Here is a 21,229-nt window from a genome sequence, read left to right as displayed (position 1 = left end):
ATGCTGTGATCAGGTAACTCAGCATCATCGTCGTCTTCAGTTCCCTGCCCGAAGGAAAGGCCTTGCTGTGACACTGCGGGTTAGGACAAGAGGCAGGTTCTGAGCCTGCCTTATCCAAATTCAAATGCCAGCCAACTAACCCAGAGGCTAATTGGTCTCACAACTCAATATATCAAGAATCAAATCAAAATGTCACTTTCAGACCTTGAGAGGCAATGTCCTTCTGCTGGGGCCAGTCATCAGGCCACTCGGATGAGAAAACATCATGTAAGAAGCTGAAATCTGTGTAGTTACTGAGTGGCAAACTAATATCTGAAAACTTCTTAGAGTACCTCATCCTCCCTGAGTGCCTATGAAAGTTAAGTAAACTCACCCGGGTTTATATAATTGATAATCAGAAAACATCTCATAGAACTAGAATTTTAAGAACTCTTGTGACCCTACCTTGGAAGCACCTGGGTTCCAATTCCAGTCCCAGTAGTGTGTCAAAACATGGTTAAATAAATTGCCTAAAAATTATCAATATCAAATAAGAATTTAGAATTAGAATTAGAATTAGGTTTATTGTCCTGTGCCATCAAGTACAGAGGTACAGTGGAAAGTTTACTCTATCACCCCTCATGGCACCATCTTAAATACAAAGTACCTAGATACAAGTCCCAGCTGCAAAATAGAGAAATAATGTGGTTCATAATGTAAGTTAGAAAAATAAGAAATAAAATTAAAAGGAGTAATATTACAGTCAGATAAATAGATAAATGTGTATTGAAAAGAACATTAGTGTCTCAACCACCACTATCCATAACTCCTGACCACATGCCTGTAAAAATGCATGTTGTCGTGGGGACTCATGCATCCTGACTGAACTGTAATATGTAGCAGTATGTTTTATAAGGCCATTTCAGAGATGAACAGTTCACAGGTAAGGATCGATTTCAGAGGACAGTTAAAGATCAAATTTGCCATTGTAGAATAGACTAACATATAGGTCAAAAAAAAGAAGAGCATCATTGTTATATTTGTTCCATCAAAATAAAAGTGCACCTTTTTTATTCACACAGCTTCAACAGCCACGACCTGCAATGATGCTGGAATTCCGCAGAATGGAACCCGGAGTGGGGACAGCAGAGAGCCTGGAGATACAGTGACTTTTCAGTGTGATCCAGGTTATCAGTTGCAAGGAACTGCTAAAATTATGTGTGTGCAGGTGGATAATAGATTCTTCTGGCAACCTGATCCTCCAATATGTACAGGTATAACACAGAACAAGAATGAAGTAAATCATTCATTTTTACAAGTCAAATTGGTTTAACAAAGGAAAAAAGTATTTAATTATTATTATTTATTTTATAGTTATTATAATTTATTATTTAATGATGATCGATCATAAATGTAGGTGAACCACATGCGCAGCGTTTTCATCTGGGTGCAGAGTGCTTTTCCTCTCTCTCATGAGCAAGTCTAACTTGCCTCTGCATTCAGTCATGCTGTTCCCATTTGTTTTTCTTTGTGTTTCAGCTTGGCTAGTGAGCAATTATGTCCTAACCCTGCTCCCAGCCTCCCAAAGTTGAGTTTCTCAATTTGAATTTCCTCCCACTCTCAAATTTTACTTGAACATGACAAAGAATTTATTTAACAATGACTAAAATATGAGCTGTGTATACTGAGCAATTGATTGAATTATTTGAGATGGTGATACAAATCTAATTCCATAAAAGCATCACAGTGGTTCAGCTGGAAATTAAAAATTTGACCTGATTCTCATTTCAATTGACTTCAATGAATGGTCAATCTGTTACGATATATTTGTTTCTCTGCTAAAGTTTAATTTCAGCGCCAATATGTCAACTGCATTTCACTGCAAAGGACTTTAAGTTATATTTGGCGAGGTTTTTTCTTCAGGCAACCAAAAGCCTTGATCCAGAAATGGAGCTCTGATGGTTATTTAAAGCCCCATATGTGCTTTTTAATATCAGGGATCCTCTTATAACTCCATTATTCTGCGGTGTAACTAAGCAAGAGATTTATTACCACTTAGATCTACTCATAAACTGGCATGTTTGGTTCCTCTGGGATTTTAAACAAATTTGAAGTCGGCAGACTGCAAATCATGCTGTGCAGCATGTGTGCAGGAATTTTGTGGGACAAGTTATTCAATAACTTATCATGTCAATCACCAACCGTGAAGATAATCTTCTCTGAAATTCCCAGTGAATTGAGGTCAGCAACCTAAGGTGAGCTTTGATGCATTATTCTTTAACTGAGTTACAGACACCTCTCAAGTGGATCACATAGGTCTGGACATGCAACAAATGGCAGTACTCAGAGAGGACCGGAGTTCAAGGAAGTACTGGCTTCCTGGACATCATGAAAGAAAAAAATACAGTTTGTACTTTAAAATTTCCAAATCTGTCTCCCACCTATCAACCTGCTTCATTGGTAAGATCCCTGCTTGGAAGTGGAAAGATGATGAGTTTGATGGTTGTCAACCAATCTTGAAGTATGTAAAGGGGTTTGCTTGTTGGGCTGAGGCATAAAAAACCTGAAGCACTACTCAACCTGCTATAAATGTACTTAAGCCGTGAATTCAGCTCTTATCCAAATAGATTTTACCTTTGACAATCCTCAGTTCCAGGAAACCTAGACAGACTGACGTGAAAACAAGTCCTGTCAATAAGTAGGCACATAACTCAAGAGATTTTATTGACTAAGCTACCTTCTGACAGTGGAATGCTCGCTTACTCCCTCTAAAAACCCGAAATTGGAGTTGATCTGGGGTCAGATTTGAGGTCTACATTTTTTTAACACTTCACATCGCTTGAATCCAGCTATCTCTGAAGTTTAAATATCACACCTTTAAATCCTGATTGTCTTTTTTTATTGTCATTTCTCTCAGATGTATAGAAGCAATCTGACCCAGTAGTTATCATCACTGTTCCTCTAACATTGTCTAAAGTGCAAGAGAAAACCGGCTTCCCTGCATAGATACCCTGAATATTCTGAGAATTGCTGCTCAATCCTACTTCTCAGCATTGTGATCGAATTCCATATTTCTGACCAGGTCTTCCAATGTCGGATTCTTCATAAATTTGGAGACCCTGAAACCCAACTGCTTAATCTTAATGCTAACATATTGGCAAAATTTACAACACACCCTATTTTATAGTTCTAGCTGCTGTATTCTGATAAGTGTACAACACACCCTATTTTATAGTTCTAGCTGCTGTATTCTGATAAGTGTTGACTGAGACAATGAATGGTTTAGGACATTTGTAAAGATTTTCACTATGTTAATGAATGAGAGTGCAGGTGAATGCTTTACAGCAGGGACATGAATGAGTACATTAGTTATGTGCACAAGGAAATGGAGAGGATGAGTGTATCCTTAAGCAGTTAAATGAATCGATGTCCAAGTGGCTAGAAGGATGAATGAGTGAGGTGTATGGGTGAATGAAAGAGATGTGTGGGTGAATGACTGATGGAATATGTGGTGTGAATTCATAGTTGAATGAATGAGCATATGCATGAACAGGTGAATGTAGTGAATGAATGAGGTGTATAGGCGAAGGTGTGAATGGTTGAATGAATGAGCCTGTGAACGAACACATGAAGGAAAGAAGGAACAAATTACTGCAGATGCTGGAATCTGAACTGAAAATTTTAAAAAAATGCTGGAGATCGCACCAGGTCGGGCAGCATCCAGAGAGAGAGAGCAAGCTATCATTTCAAATCTAGATGATGAGGAGTCATCTAGACTCAAAGTGTTGGCTGCTTTCTCTCCAAAGATACTGCCTGACCTTCTGTGATCTCTAGCGCTTTTTTTCATTGTTTTCAGCATGAATGAATGCGATGTCTGAGTGAATGACTGAACAGATGAGTGTTAGAGTGGATGAGATTGGAAGGAATTAGCAATTGGGACTGGTCATGTCTGGTTGTGGGGGCAACTCAAGGGGAAGGACGGAGACGAATTGGATGTTCAGGCCATAGTCAAGGACTCAGTTGGAGAGCACATGGAGCAAGAGCCTAAGGAGTGGATTGAGGAGTTCAGTTGGGTTGTTAGATCAGTGTTCAGTAAGGACTTTTTCCTGCCAAGATTTCCACGGTAACAATGCAGGTAAGTAAATCTGAACCATTTGAAGCTAATTCATGGTCAGAAGCATTGTTGACAGGATTCTAGTGCAGGAGGATTGCCCATTAGAAGTTCAAACATAAATCAGTGAAGAATATGCATTGTAAGTCTGCTTTCCAAATATCTGGAGACCAGAAATTTTACATCAGTTGAGACCTTATTCTCATATACTCATATGATGGGGAAGTATATATTCTAAAGGGAGAAATCCAGACTCTGAACATGCCTGGGATATTTATGGGATAGCTATGAACTATTGAAACAAAGCAGGCTTTTGAAAGGCACCTAATTTTCTCAGATAATTTCTTCCCCTGTGGAAAGGTGATGTCAATCTGATCAAGTTAGACCAAAGACTAAATATTTGTGCAACTGATCAGCTGAAATGCAGCAGACAAAATTTATTAGGGTTTGTACTCCAGATCTAAGCTAGCTGAAAGTGAAAGTTAAAGAAAACCCCAAATCACTTCAGTGATACATTAATGAACATTGATCTAAAAAATGATAGCCATGCTGGCCACTTCAGCAGGCGTTAAGAAACAAGTAAAATGAAGCAAGCATTCAGGCCACGGTCCTGTGGGACACTTGGACTGACAGGTTGAGTTGCGAAGACAATCTGACAGCTAGCCTATTCAATTTCTGATAGACTGACAAGTGACTAGATTTGTTGATTTAATTTTACAATATGCCATGGTATGAATTGAACATCCTGACATTTATTGCTAGAAAAGTAATTTCACTGTTCTCCGCAACTGGACTATACCATTTTTGATACTATGCACCATACTCTCCATGTGGTCTGATCAGGCTATGGTATTCCACAACTTCAGTATGACTTTCAATTCAGTCATTTATTTACAAATATGACTCCATACCATATTTGCTTTGTTTATCATTTCTTTGCATCAGCCCACCCTGTTGATTGATGCACCCGTGTTTTTGCCAACTTTGCCCTTTTCAGTGTTAATCCCATTGCTAAGATGAAAGACTAAAAATAAGGAGTTAACTGGTCTTCCACACATGCAAAATTGGCAAAATGTCTTCATTCTTCACTGTCTCAAACTGTGTGATCTGTGATTTTTTCGAGTAGAATTCATCATCACTGTCGCACGGTTTACCTCAGTATGACATGGCAAAAACTATTCTAGCTGAGTGGAAAATCATACAGTAACAATAACAACACCTTGCATTTATCTCACACTTTTAACATACTAAAACATCCTGAGGCATTTCATAGTAACAAGCAAACAAATCAAATATATTGTACAGAGAAAATTGGAAAGGGACAAAGTGGAATACAAGAAAAATGCATACAATCCTTTAACAGCAAAAGACTGGTCAGGTAAGAAGTGAAAATCTGAAGGAATCTATACAGGGATGACTGTGAGGACAAACACAAACTAGTTAGCACACAAGTTGACTGGACCTTGAGGGATTGCTTTTTGTTCTTTTCCGAGTCTGAATTTAATTTTGAGAAGGTAACATTTTTAAAATGAAATTTTTGACAGCAGGAATTATATCCTGGCTGCAACCCCACTTTTATAGAGATGCAGTTGAGTCTTTTATGGGAGAATTTTCCAGGAGATGAAAGTTACGATTTGAGGCAGTAATAGTCAATCAACCTGTAGCTTTCTGAGCTTTCCTACTACATTCTTTGACGCTCAAAAATTAACAACAGCATGATCCCACTTTATTATGCAGATTCGCACAGTGGTAGATCAATTTTGTAAGATATTCATATCTTTCCTTTGATTCTGTCTTTATATAATGTAGGACTGCAGTGTTGCAATCCAATTCATCTCTTCAATGAACTATGGCAAACTTTAAAAAAAAATACATTACAAAGTGCGTGTGTGTTGAGCATTTGATTGATTTTAAAAGTCTTCACAGCGACACCAATTTTGGTTACATGTTTCAAGGAACAGTGATGTTATTGCAAAAGCATCAATTTTGCTGTTCATTGTCATTTTCTTTTAATGTAGGAATTTGTTTAATCCCATAAGCAGTCCTTTTAAATAAAATACATGCACATAATGATACGTTGGTGCAAAGAACAACCTTGAGGTGTCATAGCTACACAAAGAAACTCTCCACTGATGCATCCATTGAACTGTAATAAATTCTCAGAGGTTCTATAAACCCATCACAAACACCCTTTCTGTAGTCTGCTGATGTGCATCTTCCAGTATGATGTGGATTACTAAGATTCAGTAAAACCTCTTATTAGAATTCAAGACAGCCAAACTGTGGATGCACATAGGTTTGGACATTTGTGTCAATCACATCAAATGTGGCTTGGTAAATTATTTTTCAGCTGTGGAAAATATTTCTAGTACAGCTTTTTGTATTTGTAGAGGAATTTGACTTCATTCTGAAAAATCTGAAAAAGATGAGGCAAACTTGCCTTTATGTAGTGCCTTTCATAATCCAAAGCCATTATCTTAGTGTTCATGAAATGTAGTCACGATAGCAATGCCGCTAACCTGTGGCAAACTACCGAAAACAGCATTGTGATAATCATCAGAAAGGATGTTGATTGAGCAAATTTTGTCATGCTGTACGGAGGTAAGCTGTCTGACAGTGATGATGAATTCTCGTCAAAAAAACACAGATCACACAATGATGACAGCTCAGAATGAAGTCATTTTGCATGTGTGAAAGACAAGTTACCCTCATATTTGTACTCTTTCATGCTGACAATGGGATTAACACTGAAAAGGACAAAGTTGGGAAAACAAACAGGTGCATCAGTCTACAGGCTAAACCAACATTGACCAGGACACTGGAGATGGCTCCTCTGCATTTTAACAAAATCTCGCCATGGGATTTTTTGCAACCACCTATGAGGCCAGTCTTAGTTTAATACCTGATCCAAAGAAGAGCATGTCTGACAGCATTGTTCTTGAGTTTTGTGCTCAAGTCCTGGGGCTGGAACTTGAATCCATAAGATTCTGATTTTGAGGTGAGGGAGTTATCACATGAGGCACAGTTCAATTCTGAGGTGAAACACCATCCTTTAACAGTTTGATGTAAGGCACGTTGGTTATAGGGATTGTCTACATGACACCAATTATGAAATTTGTTGTAGTGTGAAATTCTATGATGCACATTTTCTTGTTTTAATTTTAACCTTTAGTTTGCAGGAAATAATATTTATTGCATCAGTAATCAATGCCACCGTGCTTTAGGAAATCTGATCATTTCAATAAAAAATATGTCAAATAGAGCAACAATTACACAAAATGGTTCTGTTAGCGAAAAACAAACATATGACACAGATAAGATTTTGGAAATGGACAATGCCCTAGCGTGTATCATGAAAAAAAAACAAGGAAGCCATCATAATTCAGTGTTAATTAAACACAGATCTGACACGACACTGATCCCTGTGGTGTGCTACTGGACACCTTTGTCAAGTAGCATGCCACAACCTTCTACCACCACCCTCTATCTCCTACCACTCAGTCAATTTTGAATTCCACATGTCAGGTTAGTCTTGATCCATTGGGCTTTTATCTTTTTTATCAATCTACCATTTGGGACTGTGTCAAAGGCTTTGCTGAAATCCCTATAACCACATCAAGTGCACAACCTTCATCTATATTTCTGATCACCTCCTTGAAATATTCAGTTAAATATTGTGGCATGACCTTCCTCTGACAAAGTCATGCTGAATACCCCGATCACACCTTGCTTCTTCAAGTGGAGATTAATTCTATCGTTCAGAATTCTCTCCAGTAGTGTCTCTCCCACTGATGGGAGACACGTCTGGCTGTAATTACCTGGTTTATCTCTACCACCCTCATTGAAAAATGAAACCATATTATCTGTTCTGCCGTCCGCTGGTACTTTCCAGAGAGGCCGAGAGGAATTCAAAATTTGGGTCAGAATCCTTGTAATTTCCTCCCTCACCTTCCACTGCAGCCTGAGATACAATTCATGTGAACTTGCCCAACTTGAGCCCTTCGAAACCTCTAACCTTCCCCTGTGAACCTGCTCAAGAACTTCACACTCTGTCTTCCTGAATTCTGAATCTACATCCTCCTTCTCCCAGAAAGACCAATGTGAAGTATCAATTTAACAGCCTACCAGTGTCCTCTAGCTCCAAACACAGATTGCTTTTGATACCAAATGGGCCCCACTCTTTCCCTGGTTGTGCTCTGCCCTGATATATAAATATAGAATTCATGGGGATTCACACTCATTTTAGCTGCTGGTACTATCTCATGCCCCGGTTTGCTTGACTAATTACTTCCTTAAGCTCTCCCTTACATTTTCTATACTCCACTGGTACCTCTGTTGATTATTTTGGTTTGACTTGATTTGATTTATTTATTTTCATGTGTATTTTTTTACAAAAATACGTAGAAAATGTTGTGCAGTGCCGCCCACTTTCTGCACCATCTTAAAAGACAGAAAAAAAAGCCAAAATGTAAAACATAAAGGCAAAATAATAAGTGAGGAAGAAAGAAATAAAGAAAAGGCATCTATCTTTACAATCCTTCTTGTTGAGTGCTCCACCATTGGCCATGGTGGTATGGCATGAGTTGCCTTCACTCTGCTGCTGCCATGGGAATAAAAGTTGCCACTCTGCAGTGCCATGTCACCTCCATTGATCCCCTCGCCAGTGCAGATGCCACTGAGTACCACACCGGCACAAACTCAACTCCGCTGCCTCAGTGAGTCTGCTTCCAGCCCACCTCACCAATGCAGCTCCTGCTGATGCTGCCGGGTCTCAGACTTGGCCCGAACTTGCCTTTGGTCTCACCTCCCTGAATCTGCATTTCTTGCAGTTGGGAACCCTAATTCTCCTCCGCCGCAGCAGCCATTAGTCGGTTTAACTCCTCCCGCGAGCAAACCCATCGTCAAGGAATGAAAACAGAAGTTACTGGAAAAGCTCAGCAGGTCTGACAGCACCTGTAGAGGAGAAAAAAGAGTTAATGTTTCGGGTCCGATGACCCTTCCTCAGAGCCAGACCCGAAATGTTAACTCTCTTTTCTCCTCCACAGATGCTGCCAGACCTGCTGAGCTTTTCCAGCAACTTTGTTTTTGTTCCTGATTTACAGCATCCGCAGTTCTTTTGGTTCTTCTTTCTTTAAAGGTTAGCTGAAATTCTTTTGTTCTGCTTTCCTTTAAACTGGATTGCTAACTAGCTCCCAGCTCTCTGAGTAAGAGAACCCTTTTCCCTGTGATGCACGAGTGACTTGTGGAAGGTTCTTTAATGATGACTGTCACTGCACACCAGCCCTTAAACTTGTTCTCATTAATACGAGCTCCGCAGTCCACTAAACTGCACACACCAAGATAAAAACTTACTTTTAATACCTGTCTTTGGGTATCCTTGAAAGAAGAGAATGTAAACATGTCTCTTGTCCAGATTGCTGTGTTCTTTTGCCACCTTGTTCAAAGTTTGATATACTATGGTTACACTTCAGTTCACATTGAATTTCTCCTTTGTCGCTTCTCTTGTGCCTTTCGGTGTAACATTCCAGGTTGCAGATTTGTATTTGTTGTTACCTTTGTCCGTATCTGGTCATTTTTGCTGGAAGTAAAAAAAATTCAATATGTTCTCAAGTAATCTCGGGTTATGATTCATGGTTGTGGCATTTTTGGAAAGGAAACCCTCAGCTGTTCTGGCCTACATGTGATTCCAGATCCACAGCAAAGTGGTTGACTGTTGAATGTTTTCTGAAATGGCCTAGCAACCACTCAACTGCAGCAGACTCCTTGAAAGCCTTATAAAGCAACAAACCAAGATGGATCACCGAGCATCGACCATGGCATTGGAAAGGACAACAACATACACAGCCCCGTCAACTCTGCACAGCCCATCTCATCAACATAGGGTGCTTATGTCAAAATCCGGAAAACCGTCCCACAGATGAATTGCAAAATAATCTGCTGTTGCCAAACTCTCACAAACGTACTTTACAATCTCACAGACATATCCATTGTTATCCATGCATATGACTTGTCCCACTGACAGAAAAGGCCCAAGAGATGTGTTGGGATGGTGGTCTCTGTTCAGCAGGGAGTCACCCTAAGAATCCACAATATTGATTCCTGATCTCATGAAGTCTCATGGCACCAAATCTAACATGGACAAGGAAATCTCCCATTGATTTCAACCTACTTTTTCTATCACCCCACCACCTGAGCTGGTGAATCAGTTCTCCTCCATGTTGAACAACACTACGGAAGGACGCACGGAGGGTGGGAAGGGCACAAAATTTGTACTTGATGGGCAACTTAACCAAGAGTGGCTCAGTGGCACCACTGCTAACTGAGCTGGCCAAGTTCTAAATCAAATAACTGTGAGACTAAGATTGTAATGAGTGTACCAACAAGAGCAAACGCTTACAAATCAACCTATGGCATATGAATCTGATCATCAACAGGAGTGAACGCTGTGTATTTTGTGGAGACAAAGCTTTGCCTTCAAATTGAAGATACTTTCTATTAGATTGTCTGGTACTACCTTTGTGCTAAATGGGATAGATTTCAAACAGATCTAACAACTCAAAACAAGGGATTAGTGAGGTGTAGCAGCAGCAGAATTGTATTTAATCACAATCTCTTAACCTCGTGGTCTGGCATATCCCCCACTTTATCATTACCACTCAGCCAGAGGATTAACCATTGTTCAATGAAGTGTATGGGATGGCATGCATGGAGCTGCACCCAACAAGCCAAGGCATGATGTGCAAACCTAGTAAAGCTGTAACATGGGACTACTTCTATATGCAGCAGCAAATGATAGATCCAGCTAGGTGACCCCACTACCGAATGTTCAGATCTTAGCTCTGCTGTCCTGCCATATCCTAATGTGAGTGATGGTGGACAGTTAACTAACTTGCAGCATGAGAAAGCTTCACCAAGATCACATCCTCACTGATGCTGTAGACTAGGACATCAGTGCAAAGGCCAACACTTGAAACATTTGCAAGATCTGCAATCAGACGTCCTGTGAGGATGATCCATCTCTGTCTCCTCTGGAGGCCCCTAACGTCACAGATGTCAGATTAGCTTCAATCCTCAGCAAGCTGTACTAGCAAAATTATAATACTGGCATCAAGCCAACAATGTGCAAAGTACCAATTGTGTCCAGAAGCAAAGCAAACCCAATGCAGCCTCTTACCATCCAATCACTACTCTTGACATTAAACAAAATGAGGAAAGTGTTGTCACCAGTAGTACGTCCTCAAAAGTGACATTCAGTTTGGGTTCATGAAATCCACTTGGATTCAGACCCTGCTATAGCCTTGGTCCAAACATGGACTAAGAGCTGCGTTTAAGAGGGGAAACGAAGGTTCCTGTACTGGAAATTTGGCATTATTTGACTGAGTGTGGCATCAAAATGCACCAGCAAACTGGGTTCTGTGTGAATTAGTGGGAATGCAAGGGCCTGACGGCACAGCCTCAGAGCGAAGGGGCAATTCTCTGGAACTGAGATGAGGAGGAATTTCTTCAACCAGAATGGTGGTGGTGAATCTGTGGAACTGAGTGCCACAGAAGGCTGTGTAGGCCATGTCACTTAGTGTATTTAAGACAGAGGTAGATGGATTGTTGATACATAGAACATTACAGCACCGTACAGGCCCTTCGGCCCTCGATGTTGTGCTGACCTGTCGTACCGATCTCAAGCCCATCTAACCTACACTATTCCATGTACGTCCATATGCTTATCCAATGACGACTTAAATGTACCTAAAGTTGGCGAATTTACTACCGTTGCAGGCAAAAGCGTTCCATTCCCTTACTACTCTCTGAGTAAAGAAACTACCTCTGACATCTGTCCTATATCTTGTTCTGTAAGGAGAGCAAAGATTACAGAGAGAAAAAGAGAATGGGGTTGAGAAACATAACCACCATGATCAAATCGCAGATCAAACTCAATGGGCTGAATGGTCAAATTCTGCTTCTATATCTTACAGTCTTCTGCTCTTGCCTGGTTGGATCCGTATCTATCAGAATGGAAGATTGTTGTGGCTATTGGAGGTTTTTCACTTTATTGTTATTTTTCTTGTGGTTAGTAGGTAATATAACTCCTCCCTTTTTCACTCAATGAAATCTTTTAACTGGCCCCTTAATTTTTGAATTGCTAAACTGCATTTTAATTGAACTATGTCTGAGAGACAAAAAGTCGGTAAAAAGTTGTGAATGGCACCTACTGGTTTGATTGAACTTCTGTACAGTTCGTAATATAACGCAAGTATGTCTACTGTGTTTCTTTACAATATTGCATTTACATTATATTTCTTTTCCTTCTGGTATTACTGCTGCATGCTCAAAGATATTTCAAAATCTTTGCTCCAGCCAATAAAGGAAGGGTGAGAGCAAGGAGTTCATTTCACCAGTTCTTACTTGGTTGTTGCAAGATGTCAAGCATCTTGAAAATACGACGAGTTCAATCCTCCACAAAAACAACTAATTCATTGAAGATAGTGCAGGAACAGGCCTTTTGACCCACCATATTTGTGCCAGTCATGATGCTATTCTAAATTAATCCCACCTGTTTGCACATGGTCCATATTCCCCCATTCACTGCCTGTTCATCTGTCATGTGCCTCCTTAATGCTGATGTTGTATCTACCTCCAGTAGTGCATGTGAGGCACCTACCACCCTTCTGTGAAAAAAAGCTTTCCTCGCATTATCTCCCTTAAACCTCTTCCCTCTTACCTTAATTTACTGCTCCCTAGTATTTGACATTTCCACCTTGGGAAAAAGACTGACTATTCATTCTATCCATGCCTGTCATAATTTTGTCAACTTCTATCCAGTCACTCCTCAGCTTCCAGTGCTGTAGCAAAAACAAAATCCAGGTTTGTCCAACTTTTCCTTATAGCTAAAAGACTCCAACCAGGGCAACATCCTGGTAAACGTCTTTTGTACCCTCTCCAAAGCCTCCGTGTCATTCCTAAGGAATACCGAAAGAACTGCGGATGCTGCAAATTAGGAACAAAAACAGAAGTTGCTGGAAAAGCTGAGCAGGTCTGGCAGCATATGTAGGGAAAAAAAAATCAGAAGTAACATTTCGGGTCCGGTGACCTTTCCTCAGAACTCGAACCGCTAAGTCTGGTTTTTTTTTCTCCACAGATGCTGCCAGACTGGTTGAGTTTTTTTCCAGCAACTTTAAATTTGCGACATCATTCCAGTTGATTTCTGTCTGAAAACGTGCTTGCTTTAACTTGTCTTTTCCTATCCCTGAAATGGCATAGCATGCCGCTTCGTTTTTAAGTACAATTGTTTTGGTAAGACAGCCTCATCATCACCTTCTAAAATACATCAAAGTCTGGGTAATGAATACTGCCTTGCCAAACAAGTAAAACAGCTGGGCCATTTCAGCAGTGAAGATGAATTTGATAGAGTACTTTTCAAAAAGAAGTAATGAATGGAACAGTGTGAGAAACTGAAGTCAAATTCAGATATATTACTGCAGCAACACAGAAAATTATAGCTACAGGGTACAATAGGAACATTTTGAAGCTACACAGAAGCTGATGAACATTTTCATGATGCCAGGCCAGGCCCCAAGTTTTACAATCTGCTCAGGAGCCAGTAACTTTTGTTTTGAAATGGTCAAAATGAGAAATCCCAGTTACCTGCTTTGCAAATAAAGCATCAAGATTTCACACTTTCAAACATGCAGAAGTTTTACTATATACAAGTTCACAAAGCAAATAGTCAATGCTATCTGTCTTATACTAAATTAACATGAATTGCAACATATCTGCTGACACCAATACTTGTATTTCAATGCCAGCTCTGTATTTTTTCAGACTACATGCAGCTTAATTTCTTAACCTTACCCCCCTTTTCAGATGTTTGTCAGTTTTGTATTACTCTTTTTATTTAAATAACTTTAAAACATCTCACTGCTAGTGTGCATGATCCTGGGAGTCAGCAAGCATAGCCCTTGAATTAACAAATTGTGGTGGTCACAACACAAGCAGATTCCACAAACATTCTCTACAAACCACTCAGACATCCGTGAATCATAAAAGGTCTTCCATGTTTATCTCTTCTTCGAGGAGTTTCAGCTCTTTTCTTTAAACAGCAGCTACATTCAGCTTGGTGGTCTTCCCAGCCTCCCTTCAGCCTGCACGATATTGTCAGGCAAGATGTCCCAGAGTGCCCCCAGGGTAGAGCGGTGGCTCAGTGGTTAGCACTGCTGCCTCACAGCGCCAGGAACCTGGGTTCAATTTCACTCTCAGGCAACTATTTGTGTGGAGTTAGCACAGCCTGCTGTGTCTGCGTGGGTTTCCTCCGGGTGTTCCAGTTTTCTCCCACAGTCCAAAGATGTGCAGGCTAAATGGATGGGCCTTGCTTAAATTGCCCATAGTGTCCAGGGATGTGTAGGTTAGGTAGGTTATAGGCGGATGAGTCTGGGACTGGGTGGGATGCTCTGAAGGTCAGCGTGGACTAGTTGGGCTGAAAGGCTCTGCTTGCACATTGTAGGGATTCTATGATCTATGATGACTGCTCACCAACCTGTCACTTTGTCTCTTATCCTGAGATAACATCCCTGCAGATTCATATTGGTGCCTCTCAAATTTGGTGCTAAATTGCAATATCTTCGTACCAAAAACATGCAGCAAAAACCCAATCCAAAAATATTGATTCCCTCACACAGTGATTTGGGTTCCAAAGAATATCATTGACATTAAGGCACTGAACATTTGGGTTCTAGATATTTTCTGATCAACCTGTTCAGAGATTTTATGGCATACCTCTGAAGCACATAGGACCTGAGCATGAGGTTTTCTGGGCCAGAGGCAGTGATACAACCCCTATAACACCAGAACACCATAATGTTTGGGTTCTAATTTTGGAAAGATAACATCACAAAACTGTATTGTTCCAATTCAGAAAATCGAAGGCGCATTTCTTCCCTCAATCATGGATAATCCCTCTGGTCGTTGTTGATTTAATTCAATCTGTTGAAACACACTAAAACAACACTGTTTGGAAATGCTTAATGAACACCGAAGCAAACTCCAACCTTGCATTTGAGGGACTCAAGTACTTGCAATGTGCGAGATACTTGTTAAATGATAACTGACCAAGGTGTGTTGAAGAAACACCCATGACTACCGTTGTGAAATATGTAGACTTGGAAATTTTGCAAAGTCTATCTTAATGTGACATCAGTGGGAGACCAGTAGAAGGAGCCAAAGCTTTTATCAAGACCTGCCTGTAAACTCATTCGAGAAGGCAGTGTGCCCCCACTTTAACAGCGTTTATTGTCATGCCATTCTATCCAGGTATCCTGGGGTTGAGAAATCTTGACAAATAGACGGAGATAACAAAGTGTGCAGTTGAAGGAACACAGCAGACCAGGCACCATCAGAGGGACAGGAAAGTTGACGTTTCAGGTCAGGACCCTTGTTCAGAAACAGAAATTTTTCTGCTCATCTGATGCTGCCTGGCCTGCTGTGTTCCTCCAATTCCACACTTTGTTATCTCTGATTCTTACTATCTCAGTGAAATAAAGGGTGAGTTGGATCAAGGAAGGAAATGCTTTACAATACTATTTGAGGTTTTGGAGGAGCAAAAGTGTTTGGCTGCCACCCATAACCCTTCCACCTTTTACTTCAATCTCGCCTCATGACTACTCCGAACCCAATAACCAGTAATTTTGAATTCTAACTCTCTCCAAACCTCTGTGATTTCCTGTATAACTCACATCCTCTCTGATTACTGTGGGATGCCTCAGAGCCAGTTCTGCCATGTTCCCCGTACATTTTCATCACTGCTTTTTGTAAATATATAAAACTATATCACGCTTGTGAGCTAACCACATACCAGTCATTGACTGGTGTATCATGTTCTTTGTCAGGCAGCTCACTGGGGAATTCTGATAAGATTAACTTTTGGGCAGGTGATTGACATGGCATGTTATCCGATAACTAGTCCTAAAAAATTGTGACATGTATCCTGCACAGCATGATTTGCAGCCTGTATACTTCAAATTTGTATAAAAATCCCAGAGGCAGAAAACATGCCAGTTTACGAGCAGATCTGAGTAGTAATAAATCTCTTGCACTAGTTACACTGCACAATAATGGGACGAGCAGAGGATCCCTGAAATCGAAAATGAATGTGGAGTATAAAAAGCTGTCAGAGCGCCATTTCTGGATTAAAGTTCTTGACATTTCCATTTGTTTGAGGTTGGATTTTGCCCCAAATGTAGTCTGAGTCTTCTACGTGCACACGCGTCTCACACTGAGCAGCTTAAATGAGACTACAACTGCCGTGCAAAGTAGTGGGTAGCAGATTGATTATCCACTGTATTCAATTGAAATTTAAATTGGTTGTAAAATAGTAATTTGTGTCACTACCACTTGTTTGGCAGATCCACTGAAGTATTATTTTACCCGCATCCAATTTACTCCATTGTTTAACAAATATTGCACACATTTTAATTTGTTCAAACTTATACTTGCCTTCAATTTTCTTTGACAAAATGCATACTTTTTGTTATGTTATCCCTCCCATTTGTGCTCCTCCTCAACAGTGGGATCAAACTTCCTTTGCATTATACTATAATGTGGAAATTTAATGTTTGAATGCAGATCCGTAGCTCGGATTGTGGTTGGAGGTGATGGGTGGCTTCCTGAGCTGACTGGTTTCTGTGCAACGATTTTGCCTGCCTTCTAAGTAACATCTTCAGAGCTGTGTAGCACTGACAACCACAAGAGAGACAATGTATTAGCATGTAAACCAGTCAACTCGGCAAACCGACTTACAACTCCGATGTGGAAATTGCTTAACTTGCACGTGATCCTCCAGCCAATGTTGATTAGCAAATCTACCTTTTTATCATTTTGCCCTGACTGGGATTTCAATTTTTTTATGTCTGTATTTTTAAAAATAATCATCAAATGGATTTGAATGTGCTTGGGAAGGGCTTGCATTTGTGCCCAATAAGGGTGCCAAATCGTCACAGGGCAGGAATTAATACTCTTGATCCCCTGCTGGGCAATTCACGTTGCCACAAACAAATATAAAAAGAATTCTAATTAATATTTGGAGAGCTGTCTGCCAGACGGGTTGTTTAACTCCTTTCAAGATTTTTTTAAATTTCAAGTTGGCAATTTGCTGTTGGCTTTCCAATAGAAAAAAATCATCTCAATAACAAAACCATGGAAAAATAATTTCATTAAGATCTTTAGCTATCATCATGGCACAAATCTTGCTCTGGTTGTTAGTAAGTTTCAGGGTTTTATTTTGCAATAAGTTTGATTTAATGATAAATTTCTACTGATCTATACATTTTTCTCATAATTGCAAAGTGTTTTACTTTGTTTCTCCCTAAAAATGAATGAAAGTTGCTCAAGAAAATCTTTAGGTTTATTTGTCATTTCTGTTGAGTAAACAGGTTACATATTTATTCAGTTACAGTGTAAACTAACAAAACGTGTTAAACTTGACATTAACAAGCGCAGCTGTTCATCACGTACAGATTAGGGGGTTTGGTGATGGACAAGTATTTAATTTAAAAATTGTGGTCTTATATCCCATAATAGGCCATAATAGATCACCAATTAATGGGTCAGTTACCTCCAACAAGACCATTGCAACGAAGTGCGCTACACAAGATCCAATGTAGCATCCCAGAAAACAAAATGAGACATGAGGGCAGGTCATACTGTGTTCAGAAACTGATCAGTTGGGCAGGCACTGTGCATTCTGAGATCCTGCGCAATCAGCAGTGCTCCGCAGCTAGGGAAAATGTGTTATGTACCTTGGCAGATGCTGTGATTCTGTCTGTTTCAGAAAAGGCTGCTTCACTATTGGTAGGTACAGCCTTTGCCAGCACAAATGAAGCCTAATGGCTAAATGTATCTCACTTGCCTGCAGTCATCCCCTCAGAAAGGAGTAACTTTAAAGTGCCAGCAGTTCAATAGTGCATGCCAGGAACTATCCTTGGCATATTAGAAAAATGGGAAATAGCAGAAGACTGGTTGCCTTAAAGCCCTGAGGTGATCCTAAGTGCTTTGCCATCAAGGATGCCCTTCTACCAGCCTTTTGGCCAATGCCATGTAGCATACTGTAAGTTATTTCCAAATGAACAAATGACACTTGACTATCTCTATCAGTGTTACTTTAATTTGAGTAAGCACAAGACTGTTTGATTTTCTGTTTTATTTCTTGTTGTGACAGCTGCCTGTGGTGGTAATCTGACAGGCCCTGCGGGTGTCATTTTATCGCCTAACTACCCTCAACCTTATCCTCATGGGAAAGAATGTGACTGGAGAATTAAAGTCAATCCAGATTATGTCATAGCGCTGATTTTTAAAAGGTAATTGCAAAATCTTTCTCATTTAAAAACCATGCTGCACAATTGCGTTCGCTATGCTGCTGTAAAGAGACAATACCTTTTAATGTTAACGTCCTTCCTTTTATGATGTGTGACAGCAAAATTAAATATTTCTGCCTTATCTCCATTTGATCTTATTATTGTTGTTTTAGTTTCCACATGGAGCCAAGCTATGACTTCCTTCATATCTATGAAGGTGAAGATTCCAACAGCCCTCTAATTGGCAGCTTTCAAGGAACACAGTCACCTGAGAGAATAGAGAGTAGTGGTAATAGCCTTTTTCTGGCCTTTCGAAGTGATGCATCTGTCAGCATGGCAGGATTTGCCATTGATTACAAAGGTACTCATTTCCCCACTATCTGACTGAGTGTTTAAATACTTAACTGCCTTGAGTTTCTGAAACTTTAGTTCGCACATTCAGTTTGACAAAGTGACACTTTAAAAACCCAAGGGTTCTTGCAGAAATTGTGGTGTTTAAATTTTTAGCTCATCTCTGTTTCTATGTTCATGCAAGTATTCATTGACTTCTAGAGATTATATTTTCCTCATATATTAGAAGGAACAAGAGTACCAATATTTGGATCTTAAAAAATTTCACCATATTTATCTGTACTTAGCATTTTTAAAACGTTCATCAGGTTTAATCAAAAGCAACCATACCTTATTTTCTGACATATTACATGTTCTATATGTTGTTAGTCGAATTAAATTTTACAGCAAGTGATTTTTTTTTGTATTTGTGAAGAATCAGAAATGAAATTAGAACATCTTCTGAATGGGCTCTAGATCAGTTGGTATCTGAAAGGATAACTTAAGTTTAATGTTTCACAATTAATCCCAATTGACAGCTTTATCGAAAACATTGACTTATGTTTCAGATGCTGACTGTCCTGTTGTCAGTTTCTAAAGAGTTTCTTCATATGTCCTCCTGAACATTTCATTTTGTCACAAAACATTTCAATGTAAACTTTGTCACAACCAAGTGGAGGGGAAGGTTGAACAAAATATCTTCACGTTCGTTAGAAAGAGCATTATTTGTGGTTGTTAGACTTGCTGTGTGTAAAACAAAATGATGATTATTTTTATCCAAGAGGTATATTTAAATTTGTTTTTGTTTGAAAATAGCAATGCAGTGTGAATCTCTCACCAGTTATTATGATAGGTGTTTGGGCCAACTTCACATCTGATGTATTCATCACCTGTGGATATTCCCCGTGCAAAGGCTAAAAACCCCTGCACAGTGAGGCAGAGGATCAGTGGGGGCTCTCATACTGCGCTAGTAACTATTTATATTGCCAGTGCAAGTAGGGGAGGTTCTGGCTTGCGTCTAGCCTCATCTGTTATGTCTACTCATGGCTGTGATATTGTCTGGAGGAAGTACAAAGAGAAAAGTGAAAAATCTCAAAGCCATGAAAAAATATCCAGTTAGTTTGCACCACCATCTTCTTTAGTTGCAAATGTCTGACATTCCTGCCATTGGCTGAAGCTATGTTAAATTGCAGTCGGGTTTCAGAGCTACTATTAGTTCTAAATTGTGGCAAGCTCTGTTGCAAAGTGCCAACTCTTAGCTCAGAGATAATAAGAACTGCCGATGCTGGAATCAGAGATAACACATTGTGGAGCTGGAGGAACACAGCAGGCCAGGCAGCGTCGGGGGAGCAGGAAAGTTGACGTTTTGGGTCAGGACCCTTCTTCAGAAATGGGGCCAACACTTAGCTTATGCTTTTAAGCTGGTTTTCCTTCTTACCTTACTGTTGCTGGTGTGAACTTACACAAACACTAACAGGCATCTGTGGTTTCACTCAAACAACCATTCTTCATGAATGAGCTAGTGCAGTATATGTGTTTGATGTATACAATTATGAAAATTATGTAACCAAGCCTGATCCTGTTCTGATTTGAGCACTGGACTACAGTGAGAATAGGAATCCTGGTTAACTTCACCTTCTTGACTACCGTCCTGGGTAAGGTTGACTGGCACAGAATTGAACTTCTTATGCTATCGTGTGTGACACGTTGACAAGTAATCTTTATGAACTCTTGTGCACAGAAGCAGAATCTAACTTCTAAAATCCAGTTATCAGCTTTTTCTGCTTTTCTGTTATCTACCTAGCCCCATTTCATTGACTTCTTTATCCTTTTGTGATGTTCAACTTTGTTCCCTTTTCTTACAGAGAAACCTCGAGAGGCTTGTTTTGATCCTGGAAACATAATGAATGGGACACGCATTGGCTTCGATTTTAAGCTCAGTTCCACTGTTACCTATCATTGTGATCCTGGCTACCAGTTAGCAAATGTTGCTACGATCACTTGCATTTTTGGGGAAGATGGGAAGCCGGCCTGGAATAGGGCTCTACCTTCTTGCCATGGTAAATGTGTAAATTTAATTAAATGGGCAAGGATGCCGTATGTATTGCAATGTGTAAAGACAACAGAAATTAATTAGTCTCCAGAAAATCTTCGCCTTTCCTCATGACTATTGGCAATATTACACAGACCCTATACCGATGTAAAGCTAAAAATGTTGAGCTATATTTTCTACGGAAATGGTTTGGAATTTATTCAGAGTTATCTTGCTGCCTTTGCCATTTGGCATTCTGTTGATGATTGAACGTAAAGAACTTTAGGATCACACATCTTCCTACACATTATGAAGTGAAGATATTTTATTGGCTAACCCATTAGGCAGGCATTCCCCTGCTCTTGATGATCACGGATGACTGAGAAAAGGTGAAGAGGCAGGAGGCACTATGCTTGAAGTGCCACAGTTTAAGATTAA

The 21,229-nt window shown here is 39.9% G+C and overlaps 1 protein-coding gene across 1 annotated transcript in view; it reads left to right on the top strand.

Annotated features, from left to right (window-relative positions):
- LOC125452488 (CUB and sushi domain-containing protein 1-like) overlaps positions 1–21,229 on the top strand; it is a 2,230,063-nt gene that overhangs the window by 1,831,804 nt on the left and 377,030 nt on the right. The window contains exons 28-31 of the mRNA XM_048530978.2: positions 1,062–1,253; positions 18,294–18,432; positions 18,603–18,790; positions 20,625–20,819. Of these exons, the coding sequence (XP_048386935.1) occupies positions 1,062–1,253; positions 18,294–18,432; positions 18,603–18,790; positions 20,625–20,819 (714 nt within the window). The remainder of the gene's footprint in view (positions 1–1,061; positions 1,254–18,293; positions 18,433–18,602; positions 18,791–20,624; positions 20,820–21,229) is intronic.

Source organism: Stegostoma tigrinum, chromosome 4 (genome assembly GCF_030684315.1).
Source record: "Stegostoma tigrinum isolate sSteTig4 chromosome 4, sSteTig4.hap1, whole genome shotgun sequence".
Taxonomy (NCBI): Eukaryota; Metazoa; Chordata; class Chondrichthyes; order Orectolobiformes; family Stegostomatidae; genus Stegostoma; species Stegostoma tigrinum.
This window is presented reverse-complemented; position numbering and strand designations above follow the sequence as displayed.